Source organism: Epinephelus moara, chromosome 24 (genome assembly GCF_006386435.1).
Source record: "Epinephelus moara isolate mb chromosome 24, YSFRI_EMoa_1.0, whole genome shotgun sequence".
In the NCBI taxonomy this organism is placed as follows: domain Eukaryota; kingdom Metazoa; phylum Chordata; class Actinopteri; order Perciformes; family Serranidae; genus Epinephelus; species Epinephelus moara.
Genome location: NC_065529.1, coordinates 24241433 through 24257110, shown reverse-complemented (window position 1 = coordinate 24257110; position 15678 = coordinate 24241433). Strand labels below are relative to the sequence as shown.

Here is a 15678-nt window from a genome sequence, read left to right as displayed (position 1 = left end):
AGCATGCAAAGAATGCACAATGGATAAAATCTCAACGGTCACATGCACACACACACACACACACACATGCAAGCACACTCTCTGGGATTTCTAAAAAGGAGGGGGTAATTCCTGGTTGGCATTTAAAGGAGTACTCCACAAAATGATCATTTCTCAGTTATTTTTTCACCTCTTGTTACCTTGAATTTGTGAAGAAAACTTAATTTATCTCACATGCCTCCACAGTGAAAGAATAACCCAAAAGTAAAAGGAGCCCACGTTTAATTACACGAAACCATCTCAAAACATCCTTTTACAAACTCTCGCATAACGCGTGCAAAACCTCTCAAACACATGCATTTTGGGAAAACCCTCCTATTTAAACACTTCTGCTTGAAAATTCTCACCAAGCGACACCCTCCAGGGCTGAAAAATGAAGCCAACATGAAAGTGCTAAAAACTGCAGTTCCTCAAATGGCCACTTGAGGCTGGCTCCAGAAGCCAGTCAATCCCCATAGACCCCCATGTTAAAATACCCAACTTTACAGTAGAAATAAACATGTTTACAGCCTGGCCGTGGTGTAGAAAACTGGTTTGCTCCCTGTAACTAATTTTAACATGAATGACAAGTGCACAGATGGTGGATTTTTATATAACTCAACCATTTACATTTGATCAAGGCTTAAAGTTATGTATAATTCAGGGTGTAGGTGCTTGAGTGACAGGCTGTCTGTGAGGCGTCACCACAGTCTATGAGTCTTGATCTAGAATAATAGATGAGTCTAGAATAAAAGCAGTGTTAAGTCAGTTTATTGAAATTCAAGAACTTGGTGATCACATAACAATGCAGTCTTCCAGTAAGACAAAACTTCTCTTTGGTCATTGCTAGGCCTGAATTAGATGTGACTGTCATTAAAATACTAAAAGACAAAGCAACCAACTGGGAAAAGGTTCTTTCTCAGACTGTGCTCATGATGCCAGCACCAGACTACCGCTGTTTTCCCACAGCTGTCTGAGTCCATGTCATGTGCAATGTGTGCGAGCCTGCTCCTAAGAGCTAGTCCACTGGGCTCTGAACAAGACAGAGCTGATGTGTCTAGGAGTTAATCCAGGGGTGTTTCAGACACTGGGCAGCTGTGGCTCTTTTCTCTGGCAGCAGCTCCAACATGGTCAGGAGGAAAGAGCTGAATTGGGTGGCTTCCTCACGCGGCCACTCGTACTTATCCAGCAGAATCTCAAACAAGCCCCACGGCTTCAGCTTTGAGATGTGTCGCAGTAGTCCTGCACAGGGTAAGAAGTAGACTAATACACTGCTTTTATCTACTTTGAATTATTATATACTGTGTTTGCAAATACATTTTTAATATCAAGCTTTTACTTTATCCCAAACTTTCATCAGACTGTAAGTTGCTCACTGTTGTGTGCCACTCAGAATATCAGATGCAGGTAAATTGACTATACACTTAGCAAAAAAAGCATTTATTAAGTATCACTGTATATGTAATAATTTAGTTAATTTTACCTTTACGGTTGAAGTATCGCTTGGAATTTCTTCCTGACAGAGCGAACTGGCATGGAAGTGATCCCAGCAGCTCCATAATGTGGGCAATGTGATCTTAGAGAACACACAGCACACCGTATTATAAGCACATTTAGTTTTTTAGTCAAAGTCAAAAGGGATGTGGTGAACAACACAAACCTTCCTCGCGGGAGAACGTGGCTCCTGATTGGGGGTCAAACAGGTAGTCCCCAGTGGCCAGCTCAAAAGCCTGCAGCATATATAAAGGGATAGAAGAACATGGCTGTGACACATCTAGAAATCTTAAGAAATACTGTACATATCTATAAAGGTGCTCGGCTCACCATGCAGGCAGTGCTCCAGATATCAGCCGGTGTGCCGTAGTCAGCACCAATCAGAACCTCCACAGAGCGATACTGACACGTCTGGATATCTTCAGTAAAGTGTTTGTGCTGACGACCAGACAGATGAGATTTTAATGTTCCACCAAAAAAATGACATGCATCTATGACTATTATCTTATCCTCACAAAAACTTCTTCTTCTTTTCTAACTCTACATGAAAATGCTAAATGCTAACATTGGCATGCCGACATGTTTACAATGACAATGCTAATATACTGATGCTAAGCAGGTGTAATGTTTATCATGTTTACCATCTTAGTTTAGCATGCTGACATACAGATTAGACTGAGCAGAATGTATGGCAATCGATCCAAAAGGTGTCAGATATTTTCATCTGGACAAAAGTGGCTGACACTGCCATCCCTAATGCCATGCTGCTAGCATGGCTAAAAATGTTTTATGAAAGGTAAACATCATCAGAGAAAATAACATCACCGTCTCTTTCTCTGACTCTGCCAAATGAAATGAGAAGCATAACCACCACCAGCGGGTAGTTCTGAAATGCACAAGATTATGCTGTATGTCTCTCTCAAGCTACATCACCAGCCCACTCAGTCTTGTCTCACTCGAAACATATGGCAGCTCTGTCTTTCACTGGAGGGCACGATAAACATGGCTGCTGTGCTCTACAAAAAGCACCTGTCGCATTTGGCTCTGTAAAGACAACGTGTTGGAACTGTTTTATAAACTAGAAATGTGGTGTCAGCCACATTACCCCTTCACCAGCCCCCTGCATTACCATTCTCCATCCATCCACCGCATGCCCTCAGACTCCCCCACCTGTCCCAGTCACCTTACTTTCACTACCACCTGCTCACTTGTTTACACTTTCCCTCATTAGCCCTTTAGTAGAATTTCCAGCCCATTTTCACTCATTTCCCACCACATCATCAGTGTCGTTGTTCATGCCTTGCATTCAAGACACCAGAACCTGCATCTATAACTGAATCCGTACCTGTGCCTGTACCTGAACCCATACCTGTTCCTGTACGTGCCTGTACCTATTCCTGAACCTATATATGTTCCTGTACTTGTACCTGTTCCTGAACCTATACTTGTTCTTGTACTTGTACCTGTTCCTGAACCCATACCTGTTCCTGAACCCATACCTGTTCCTGTACCTATACCTGTTCCTGAACCCGTACCTGTTCCTGTACCTATACCTGTTCCTGAACCCGTACCTGTTCCTTCATCCTTACCTGTTTCTGTTCCTTAACTCGCACTTGTTCCTGTTCCTGAACCCGTACCTGTTCCTTCATCTGTATTAGTTCCTGTATCTGTACCTGTGCCTATTCCTGAACCCAGACATGTTCCTGTGCCCATAACTGCTCCTGAACCCAGACATGTTCCTGTGCCCATAACTGTTCCTGAACCCGCACCTGTTCCGTCATCTATACTTGTTACTGTTCCTGAACTCGCACTTGTTCCTGAACCCAAACTATCCCTGTATCTGTACCCATACCTAGCCATGTTCCTATATCTGTTCCTGCAGTGGTGTAGTCTACGTGATACGCAGGTATACGCCGTATACCCACTAAGAAAGCTCCAGGATTTCCGTATACCCACTTAAAAATGTGCAAAGATCCGTAACAATATAGTTTTGTGACAGAACTTTAACTTCCGTGATTTTGTTTCGCAAATACCGGGTAAATAACTGCAATAAATTACATTTTGCAGGGGGAATGCGTCTCCTCTTTTCCCCTCCATTCATAAAATTCACCCTGTGCTCTCTGTGCTGTTGGCTGTGATACCAGTCGACAAAGAAACCCCGGACTGCAGTTTTATTCCATCCCAAAGGATGTAACGTTAGACCGGCGGAATAAATGGTTGGCTGCGATAAGAAGAGACCACTGGCAGCCAACAGCTAACGTTAACTCCAGGTTGTGCAGTCAACACTTCGTGTCCGGTAAGTCCTCAACTCTATTTAATTTTTATTTTAGTCTTTGAAAACCCCTTACAAAACACGCGAAACATGATTAACTTCAGATGCCATATGATTAACGCCGACAGCCCGACACTACATTACCTAACGTGATGTTAGCTTCCTCAATGGAGATTCACATTGTCTTATGCTAACATTAGCTAACGTTATCTGATTACGGTACACTCAAAAGCTTATGGTTTGAGCTGATGTCAGTCACTAATTAACTATTATTCTTACCTACTCTTGTCGTGGTGTGGGTCCTTAAATATAATACACAATACGCATTATATTGTGCGGTGTTCTCATAATTTTGCCCAATCCATTAACATATATTGAGGGGGACAAAATATTAGGAACACTTCAATATATTACAGTCCAGTACGCCAGCACCACCCAGTACAACCTTAATAATAAACATAAAGTTTAATTATCACCTTTCTGACAATGTCAACAAAAACTGAAAATGTAAAAAGCTTCATAAAGTAGAATGTATGACAGAGCTGTTGGATTAGATTGCACGGGTGGGCCTAATGAAGTGGCCGGTGGACGGACGGACACACACACACAGCATGTTGCAGAGGTTAGCGGACAAAATACTGTTGAGGGTACTAAATATGGGTCGCAACCAATAATGGAAATTTTTAACAAATATCGTTGTCTCTCCGTCTCGTTTAAGTGTGAGGTGTGTACTGCCAATAGTGAAACTTAGGGGTACGGTCAAATCGGACACAAATATGGCGGCGGTCTCGTCGACATGACGTCACTGGTACCCATGAATAGGTCACTGTCAGGCCTCCCTACGAGGCTGGGAGGGAATCATCACAGTATACCCACTACAATAAACTAGACTACACCACTGTGTCCCTGTCCTTGTATTCGTTCCTTTATCTATACCTAAAGCTGTCCCTGTATATGTTCCTGAACCTGTATTTTCCTGTATCTGTATCTGTACCTGTTCCTCAACCTGTACCTGTTCCTTTTGTCTGTACCTGTGCCCAAACCTGTACCTGTTCCTTTATCTCTACCTGTTCATCTATCTGTACCTGTACCTGTACCTGATCCTGTATAGCCTTGTTTCCACCAAGCCATACATTTCAGTTATATTAAGTTCATTACACATTACAATGGTTATTTTTGCATTTCCATTGTCAAAAGTTGTGTATGGTACCCCCCTGCCCTGTTTTTCCGTTAGTTGAGGTAACTACTACACTGATCTGATACCAAAAGGTGGAGCTAGAAACACTGCAGTCCTTGTGGTGGTGCTTGGTCAAGAGAGAATCATCCCAGCAAGCATTTTTTGGTTTAAAAAACGTCTAATAGCCGTCTACATGAAGACCTAGGCTAAATCACGGCTGAATTTGGGCTGTCAGTGAAAATTTGGTAGACGTCTAACCATAACCAAAGTGTAGACGTCATCAGTAGACGTCTAACCATAACCAAAGTGTAGACGTCATCAATTATACAGCTATGTAGAGACCATGTCCAAAAAATGGAGATAAACATATTTTAATTACTGTTGACTCTCCATACGTGATTGAATATCATACCGCACGCCATCTGCAATGGCGAAAATTACATTTAATCAATTTCAAATTTAAATCGGCTAGATTTGGGTTACATGTAGCTAGACTAAATCGGAGCTAAATATAGCCAATACGTTTAAATCACGACTATTGCTTGCTGGGATCGCTCTTGCTCAACAAGGTCTCAGTGTATAAACTCGCTATCTTTAAATATCCCATTAATTGCAACAGAGACTCTAAACACAGCCTGTTCTTTTTTGTAAGGAAAATTTCTGCGCTCTTTCCGCTCCATGGACAATCAACAAGGTAGAGCTGGATGGACTTATCTGTACCTGTTCCTGTGTCTGTACCTGAACACATACCCGTTTCTGTATCTGTATCTGTTGCTGTACCTGTTCCTGTTTCCTCATCTGTACCTGTCTGTCTGTAACTTTTCCCTGCCTCATTTCTGTTCACTGGTGAATTCTTAGTAACTCTTGTTCAGACTTGCTACTCGCCAGTAAGCTTACGTAGCTTCACTTTTTTTCAGTAAATCACTGAACTTTTCCTGTCAGCCTAGATTGCAATCACCTGCCTGACAGTGGCCAGTCATAAAACACCTCACAGTTTCCTTCACAGCTCCAACAACTTTGAGGTGCAGAAGAAAAAACATGTCTTGATTTAAGACATACCTTTACAGTAGGCCCCACCAATTTCTCCCTTAACATATTTTCATTGTATTTTTATTTATTATCTTCTTCTTTTTTGCCACTGTTTTCACCACTCTACAATTGTCATCAAATCTTCATTTAGTTTGGTATGTATCATATTTTGATAAACATGAAGATATTTCAGTTATTAAATCCAGGTATTCCTAAAAATCCTGGCCAATCAGTAGGGTTATCACTGTGTATTTTGATGCATAAATAAAAATCCAAATTAAAATTTAAAAATGCTAAATGCACCTCTATTATCAAAATAAACTGTGGAGGATAATGCAGCCACGGAGGATAGTCACTCACCACCCAGCAGGCATTGCCCAGGTCAGCAATCTTGATGAGGATTTTATCAGCATTCTGAGGCTTTAGTAGGTCTGGAACAACATCCGAATCTCTGATAACTAAAAAAATATAAAGGAATGTGATAGATGAGAAGACATGGCCAAGATAGACTGTACTGACAGACAGAGTGTACTGATGAAAGCTAGGTAATGTTTAAGCTAACATACTGTGTAAATATTAGCTCATGCAAACACATTCATGAGACTGACCACGGGGATTGGATGGCGAAGGAGGGGGCAGCTCTTTGTCTGCAGTCTGATGCAATAACACCGACCTAGAGCCAGAGACAGGACCATCTGTGTTGAGGTCTGGCCACGTGCATATGGAGTGTCTGTGGCTGCGTGGAGAAGTGTCCAGTCCATCTTCCAACAGCATCGTCTGCCTCCTTAAAGTGAGGTTAGGACCTGAGAGCTTAGAGTGACGGATGGAGCTACTGGTGCTAGAAGGAGCAGTGGCATCAGAGAACGACACATGAAGTTGGTCCTTTTGATTGTGGCCAGACACACTCTCCTGTCCTCGTCGACTCCTGTCTTTTCTTGTCAGTCGCTTAATGGGGCTCCTGGAGACCTTGCTGGACTGCAGGGGTTTGATCAGTTGTGGGAAACAATCAAAGGTGAGCGCTAAGTAAAACAATGGATTAATTATTTGATGGATTATCACAACTTCATGCCTATTATGGAAGTGAAGGAAATCGTGCAAATTAAAGCCACTATGGCTAAATCCAAATGTCCAGACTTCACCGCACTAGCAGACACATCCAGTCCACAAGGAGCCTCAAACTGACTTTTTCCAGACTGCCAAAGAGTTTGCTTGGGGTGCAGACATAACCAGACTCTACTGATATAATTACCCATAATTCATTGCAATACGGATGTGAGGTTGTAGCGTCCAATTGCCAACTCAAACAAAACTAACTTATTATGAATCTTTTAAACAATTAGTGTATTAAATCATTACTTGAATCATGTAGGCCAGAAATAATAGTCAACCACATCTTGATGCAGACACATGACATTTGTCTTTTTAATTGTGATATGTACAAGTATAGGCTATACAGTTTATAAAAATGCTTTTTATTATGCAGCCTACCCAAGCAGCAAACTCCAGTGTTGAAAAGCCATTGCAAACAACTGTAGTTCCTCAAATGACCATTTGAGGCTGGCTCCAGAAGCAAGTCAGTCCCCATAGACCACCATGTTAAATTGCCCAACTTTACAGCAGAAATAAACATGTTTACAGCCTGGTACAAAAAACAGTTTTGGTCTCTATAGCTAATTTCAACATTCATGACAACTGTATGGGTGATGAATTTTTATATAACTCACCCTTTGAAATTTTATTAAGGCATATGCATAATTAAGGGCACTGCCACTTTGAGTGACAAGTTGTCTTTGAGGCGTCATTACAGTCTGAGTCAGATCCACCCCTCGCTCATTCACAGTTCCACCCACTTGTCAAAACATAGTCACCCAGATGGCAACAGCCGAAATCAACCAAATTCAAGGCTTTCAAACAAGAGTACACAAACCAATAGGTGACGTCACGGTGGCTACGTCCATTATTTTATGAGCCTACCCTGTAAAAGCTGGGCAGTGTAATGCCAAATATATAGACTAAGACATTTGGCCAAAAAACAACCAAAGGACTTACAATGTCAGTAAACCCAATTTATTTAATCATAGTCCAGTCCTTATTTACAAATATTTCAGATATTTGAGTATATGTAGCCTAAATGTTGTATAAAAATATGAGTATCATTTTGTTAAGTCACAAAAAATGCCTATAAATGGGATTTATACGTTGTTATCTGCAGGGGCAGATGAGCAGACACTAAGATTCATCATTTTGTGTGAAGAGTATGACCAGGTGTGGGGCATTCCTCAGCTTCAAGTGCTGCAGCAATCACCCTGCGCAGTTGTTGCTCAAACGTTTCCACAGCAACAAGTGAAAAAGAGTTGAGGCCCTTATATCACCGGCATTTATAGCCTTATTACCTTGACGTGATGATGGTGAACATGTCACAGTAGGCCTACATGCAAATGAAGAACGGTGTTCAGCCTTTGTGTAGGATTTAAATGTCTGACTTTGGTGCCCCCCAATGGTAGGATCAAAAACACTCAACATAACATTCACATGATAAAATTACGTATTCTGTGACCATTTATCAGCTACTTTCACCAGTATATCTGCATCTGTATGCATATCGTCTGTAGTTTCCATGAGCCTATAGAGATGACATCCATGTATTAATATCTCAAGAATAAATTGTGAGGATGTTACTCTGTATGTTGTAAAACAGTAAGTTGCTAACAACAACCTATTTTGAAACCACAACAGTAGATGTTGGAAGGACATCAAAATCTGCAGTTGTGTCATCTTACAGAAGCTGACATCAGGAAACCCCCTCCACACCCCTCACGTGTCCCATCTGTTTGAGCTGCAGGAGCCTGTTAGTTAGTGACACAACAATACCACAAGAGCAAGCTAGCAAGTTTGAGCAGAAGTTCAAGACAACTGTCAACATAAGATATAATCTGGGGCTATTTCAGTGTTTCTCTCTTTGGCTTTTAATTTTGATAGTTACAGAAATGTGTTAATTATGAGATATAAGAGCTGTGCAGTACAAATATATCTTGTTTTCTACCCTGGTCATCTCCTCTTCGCCTGCCTTGACTGCAATGCAGAAAGTGCTTGTAAAAAATATGTTTCTAAGTTGAGTTGCAATCTGTACAATATTGTTAAGGGATTTCCACTGCCTCTTTATGGTCAAGTGTGATAAAAAGAAAAGTACAACAGAATGAGTGTAGTAACACCTATTATATCAACCGAACTCCTTAAGAGCAAAAACAAAGAATTCAAAGAGCTCCCTGTATTTACAGATCCCAGTGCAACCCTGAATTTAATCGTGGCAAGCTTTTTTGATTAGTCAACAAGGCTTTTTTGCTTAAATTATTTCTCAAAATTAGTGGGTTAATATTGCTGTAATATTAACAACATAAATGTGTGTATATAAAGGATTCATATCTCCTCCTCCTTGAGCATCACAGTCATGATTATGTAAGAATCGACAGAAATCTCTATGCAGTGTGCTCATCTAGGGCAGCAATCTGCCAAAATCAGTTAGTATATGTCCGATGTCCTGCCTTTTCCTGATTTCACATGTCCTATAGCAAGTTACAGGCTCTAGATGTTGTCAAGATGCAGTTAAAAGGCTCAAGCACAAAAGCAAAACACAGCATTCATCTTACCCACTCCCCAAGAGTGTGGAAAACCCCAGTCAGCTTCCCCAACAAGCTGGACAAACTCTTCAGAAGTCATAGGAGAAATGAACAGGTCATAATATAATTATGAAAAACACAACTGTCCAAATGACAAGAATTAAATAATAATGAACAGAAGAATACATTTCAGGTTGCACACCTGTTTTTCTCTGAGGCTTTTGTTCACTGGCAGGAAGCAAAACATCAGCAGGGCGAAGAGGCACAGGATGTGAAAACAAGCGAAAAAGGAAACACAGTGAACATTTTCCTTGCATTTAATCAATAACACCTCCATCAGCCTGGTACTTAAAGTTTCCCTTGACACATGCTCCTTTATACTTGAAGCTAGACATACTAATGCAGCATCACTAACCTGTGGAGCTGGTGAAACCGGAGGACACTGGCAGCTGCCACAGCTTGGTGTCGGCCGCCAGGTTCTGAATGTAAACCTCATCCACTCGCAGGAGGATGTTTTCTGGCTTGATGTCTGTGTGGATAATCTTGCATTTAGTGTGCAAGTAATCTAAACCCTGCAGAACCTGTGATAAGGAGTGAAAATACAGTCACTGTCATTGCACCCAATGTCAATGAGGAGCAAAAATAGAAGATAATCTGTTCAAAGAAGCGCTCAGCCAGTGGTGAAATACAGAGAGGATTACTTAAGAAGGAATAAAAGGTTGCACAGCACCTGTCTGAGGATGCTCTTAACACAGGGCAGGGGGAGGCCGGTGTAGTTGGATTTGACAATCCACCTCAGCAACTGGTGGCCCAGCACCTCCAGAACCATGCACACATCTGGTAAGACATTAAGGACCTCTGCAGCATGGGTGTTGAGAGTTTCTTGGGTATTTGGAGAGGGGAAAAACACACTGACATAATCTTTTCATCTTGAAGTCTCGAAGCCTACCACTATGACACAAAGATGTTGTCACAGTGCCATCTGTTTCTCTGAGTATAAGCACACTTGTAAAAAGCAGAATTTAAGAACAGTATTTAACAGAAAAGTCAGACCTGCACCACATGTTACAGAGTGGGGACGTACAGTATGTTTCTGTAAAGGATACGCTCTCCATTCACTCCAGTGATCCTGAAGTCATCAATGAGGTGCACAATTGTCTCACGTTTTGGATCTTTGGGGTCACTGTCCCTAACCTGATGGTCATATAGTACACATATTAGAATATCAACAAAAATGTATAAGTGTAATAAAGACAATCACATTGTGATTACATGACTTTCTATCATCTATCAAATGCAATAACATAGTGCAAGATGCTGCTGCTTTCCTGTTGGTGTTTATGTGAAAATAACAAAATCTGTGCAGGCAGGCTGAGCTACAATATTAATATTATCATGAGCTGCTATGACATATACATTTTTTATGTCAAAATGTTGTGCACTCCCTGTCTTCCTCACACATACAAACAAACACACACAAAACCATCACAGTTTGTGATCATCTTCTCCCCATAATACACTTTCAATATCAAACATATCTCAGAGATCCTGAAATGACATCAGACATTGTACTTTATGCCACCATAATCAGTCTCACTCATTAGTAAATCTTCCTACAGTGACTCAAATGAACTGCAGGTCCAAACACTTTGCGAATTTAAAAAAAACACAAGCGCATTAACAGATAACAGAAGAAACAAATGCAAAAGTAAGAACAGAAATGCTTTTGTTTTTTCTGTCAAAGCCACAGTGGGAAACTTTTCCAGCAAATATGACCTGACCGTAATTAAGCTCTAGCGCAATTCAATACTTTTCATGCTCAGACTGTAAGTTGTCTCTCTCATCCTGCCTTTCACTTGCTGCACACACACTCACTCTCTATCTAGCTGTCACTGTCCAGGGCTGTCAACTGAGTCTTCGCTGATTCACAATCAGCCAGTAGCACAGCAACACACCTTCTCTGTCAGCCTATCATCTCACTGCTCCTCGTTTTAAATATGGTTCTTTCTTGCTGCATTTGTGTGCACCCTCCACCTCCCCATCACCACCCAGACTTTACGCATTCATCAGCCTCATCTGCCTCAGAGTCAGCAGCCACCACCACCAGTGTCTGGACTCCATGGGAGGATTAACTCTGCTGCCGCTCAGATGTCCCTCAATCACAAAATATCTCCCTCTGGTTTCCAAGCACCAAAGACTTCTGGTAAATCTTAATCAGCACAAATTATCTGTTAATTTATACACTCATATCCTGTATCAAAATTTTATCTCAACTTCAGTCTTCTGTCTCTCCTGATTGAAATACACGAGACAGATAATCAGTACAAAAAATAAATAAAAATCAGGTTTCTCTGGCTTCTTGTGTTCCTGGCGGTGTTTGCAATAACCCACTACGTCCGATGAAAGCAACCAAAGCCAGGCGGAGTCTAACATGGTGTCAATCACTGCTTGTGCACATGCTGCGCTGCCAACAGCATCGTGCATGGCTAAGACAAGTGAACAGAAGAAGACTGACAATGAAAAGCTTTCTTTCTCTTTCACAGAAAAAGACCGACAGTCATATTCTGTAAGATATAAGCCGAGCCAGAGGAACATGATGTTTTAACAGATTATCTACCTCGTGTCCTACTGTCAGGATATAGTGACAGTTACAAAAAAATAACTTTTGTCATAACATTACTCACTGTAGCTTTAATGCATTTGTGTTTTTGCAAAGTGTTCTGGATATGCAGTTTGCTCAAAACGTCTCAGGCATCGTATCTTCCTGCTCCACAGCCACCACAATGGAGTCAGTGTGTTCTTTATGGTGACCAGAAATATTAACAACACTCTCACCAGATCCACAATTCGTGTATTGTGAGACTACACATTATTAAAAACTACTGAGTACGCCTCTTAAAACAAAAGCCATGTGGTCACACTGACACATTTCAGAAGTTTGATCTCATCCAGTGCCGTCTCTGTGAATGTCTGAGCACTCTTCACCACCTTCAGAGCCACAAAGCGGCTCTTCCTGCATGCAAACAATTATGGCAGTTAGCTACAATTATGTTTGATTATCTCTAGGTTATGTTATCATGTTAAAGTCAAAAAGTCAAACCTACTTACACCATATCCCAGCAGAGCCACACAGTAGAGAAGTGGCCCCATCCCAGCTTTTTAACCACTTGGTAACGGTCTACAAAAATGTCTCCAATCTCTACAGGGTAGTAACCACCTGCAACACAATGAACCACCTGCGTTAAAGAGCAGATCTCAACCAGTGTGTTGGATTTTGGTGCTGCAGTGCTTCGTACCAATGCCATAGTCAGCAGGATTCTCCTGTTGCTCATCGAACAATCCCACAGGCTCAGGTGAACGGGGACTTGTCTGTACAGCTGTAGGGCAGTGGGCAGGTCTGCTGGGCGTGGGGGAAGATTTAGGACTCCCTGCTGTATCTGGGGAGGGGTGAGGGCTGGGTATGACGGGTGGATTGGAAGAGCTGGCTGAAAGTAGGGCTGATATAGCAGCAGCATATGAAGATGACATGTTTAACCGGAGCCTGAAGAGTTCGAGTACAGCTGAAGATGGGCCCAGATGACAGCAGCACCCAGGAAAAAAGCTGCAACAAAAATGCGTTTGCATACTTGGAAGGAGTTCTTCAGTCATGCTTACATCTCTGAAACAAGAGTTCACCAGCTGTTTATCTCAGGCAGATAGCTTGTGCTTTTCGTCACTGATTGCAGGAGGTTGTGTGCAATGACATTTCCTAGGGGCAGTGAATGTGTGCATTTATTTTTAGCTAGATGAATGGCATGTCAACGTAAATAGCTCCTGACACCGGCCCAGCTGCAACTGAACTCTTTCTGATATTACATGGACTACTACAGTGAGGCCGCCAATGTTGTAAACATGAACGGCTGGCAATTCAAATGTTTTTTCAGGGATATTTGGCTAGAGCCATTATTTTGTTAAGACAGTAAAATGATTAGTAAAACACAGTGTTTCACACAGCTCTCATGGTACTCAGTGGGCCTCATTCACAAACAGTAGGTACGCACAAATCTGTGCTTAAATCATGTGAACCAGCATTTTATTATTTTCTTATCTGACTTTGTTCGTACTCTGCAAACAAAATAAGAATTGCCTAAGACCATGAGTATTGAGCAGTTGAATTAATTATGTTTTAATTTTGAAAGATAAGTCAACGTTGATTTCGCAATGTTGTTTCATAAACTTTAAACAGCCTTCCATTCTCATTAACTATAGTCATAATTAAACATTTTATTATAAAAAACTGAGTGTCCCAGTCCTAGCTTACAGTGGAGTATATGAAAATGTCCAAAACTCTTAAATGTAACAGTTTTGTTTTCCATTGATATTATTGAATCTGCCTCCAATGATGGCTACACCCACCATCTTTAGTGCCATGGAATTATTAGTATTGTTTTTAACAGGCATGCAGGGTATATAAGAGATTCTAATTTACCTCCACACAGGTGCTAAGAAGGCATACGTGGCACTAATTTTCTTTCGTACCTTTTCACATAGCTGCAATATTTAAGTTCAGTTCAAACTCATGAATGTTCATGTAAGCTAGCTTTGTTTTTACTTCTGCAGCTGTTAGTTTTTCTACAATGCATGTCACTTTACTACGGAAGCGTATTGCTGCCACATCAGGAAAAAATAATGGATGAGTATTACGTTATGAAAAGTTTATTGTTGTTTAAGAAGTTTTTCACATTATAACAATGTATTTTCACATTATAACAATGTAGTTTCATGTTAAAACGTGATAACTTGTATTGTAAAAATGTAAAAAAAGTTTCATGCTATAACGTGATAAATTTATATTGTAAGAACATGAAATGTTTTACGTTATAACAATATAGTTTCATGTTATCCGTGTTTTGGGCCATGTTGATGCCTGTTCATCGCAAATAGCCAAGTGTCAAATCACAACCGGAGTATATGGGTGCACCTCCTCCCGAGACCAAATATTGCATTATAATGATAACGTGAAACTTTTTACAGTCTTGCAATATAAATTATCACATTATAACATGAAACTTTTCATGGTCTTACAATATAGATGATCACCTTTTAACGTGAAAATATATTGTTGTAATGTGAAAAACTTCTTGGTAGAACAATAAACTTTTTACGTTGCAACGTAATACTGACCCATTATTTTTTTTCCTGGTGTGGCAGCAATGGGCTTCCGTACTTTACAGATGTAGGCTATGTCTAGCTAAACTTTTTACATTCTTCTGCTCTGCGTGACAGTTACAGCTCACGTTTATGTGCCTTGTTTTATAAAAGTAATTTTGTTTACAGCCTTTAACTGTCATTTGTTTACATTATGTTGCTATTTGGTCCCACAGCGACCAAGTCCACCTGTTTTATTGTGAAGGTTTTAGCAGGAAGTTAAATTGACTCTCGTGCTGTACTAATCGTGTCCAGTGCGTGTTGCTGGTCTTAACCATCAGACATGGCAGTATAAAAACTCAGAGAGCTGTATTCTCCTCATAAATAATCAACAACACAAGAGGAGGAGTCTACTTACCGCTGTGTGTGATATATCCAGTTTTAATATTTTTATCGCGGGAAATAAACCGAGCCTGGCACGAGGACTGTGTGCCCGCGTGCTCTCCTGCTCACTGTGCTCACACTGAAAGTCACTCAGGTCCAGGAATAGCAAACTGCTGCTGCTGCTACTGCTGCTGTTTCTGACAACATGTAGCTACCAGTGCTATTTCCAGAGAGGGTGAAGAGGTCATTATCTTATTTATCTTTGACTTTCCTATCATCCACTTACAACTTTTAGAAACAGGTCACCATAAAAGAAGAAGAGGAATAGTAATGCTACAAGAGATTTAAAAACAAAAACATAGAATTAACTTAAACTTGTGTACCAATATCACAGTCACTCACTGCAAGATTTTTTTAATCATCAGTTGTTGTAAATCAAAAGAAAGAAGAACATCGACCCTCCCAATATAAACACAAATTAGCAGAGGACATTATGACAAAATTAAAGAGGTTTACACCATAAATTGATGCAAAAAAGGTTCAAATTGGTGCATAAAAAT

General features: G+C 40.7%; 1 protein-coding gene across 2 annotated transcripts; it reads right to left on the bottom strand.

Moving 5' to 3' along the window:
• Positions 1-767: 767 nt before the first annotated feature.
• LOC126385875 (SRSF protein kinase 2-like) lies at positions 768-15279 on the bottom strand. Of its 2 annotated transcripts, XM_050037901.1 has the most exons (15): positions 15153-15279; positions 12904-13208; positions 12716-12824; positions 12533-12620; positions 10714-10801; positions 10338-10444; positions 10023-10188; positions 9810-9835; positions 9638-9694; positions 6599-6965; positions 6351-6448; positions 1843-1950; positions 1679-1748; positions 1502-1594; positions 768-1260 (listed from the first exon to the last, which is right to left on the bottom strand). In XM_050037901.1, exons 2-15 carry the CDS (start codon positions 13133-13135, stop codon positions 1076-1078), a joined length of 1794 nt encoding a protein of 597 aa, XP_049893858.1. In that variant the 5' UTR covers positions 13136-13208; positions 15153-15279; the 3' UTR covers positions 768-1075. The 2 variants fall into 2 exon arrangements, with proteins under 2 accessions (XP_049893858.1, XP_049893857.1); XM_050037900.1 differs by lacking the exons at positions 9638-9694; positions 15153-15279 and having other exon boundaries at positions 12904-13217.
• Between the last annotated feature and the right edge of the window lie 399 nt (positions 15280-15678).

Excerpts from the sequence above, each read along its gene's own strand:
- LOC126385875 (XM_050037901.1), bottom strand. The coding sequence starts at position 13,135 with ATGTCATCTTCATATGCTGCTGCTATATCAGCCCTACTTTCAGCCAGC. Across the intron at positions 10,189-10,337 it reads TTAAGAGCATCCTCAGACAG|GTTCTGCAGGGTTTAGATTA; the intron begins GTGCTGTGCAAC and ends TCCTTATCACAG. Across the intron at positions 9,836-10,022 it reads CGGTTTCACCAGCTCCACAG|TGAACAAAAGCCTCAGAGAA; the intron begins GTTAGTGATGCT and ends GCTTCCTGCCAG.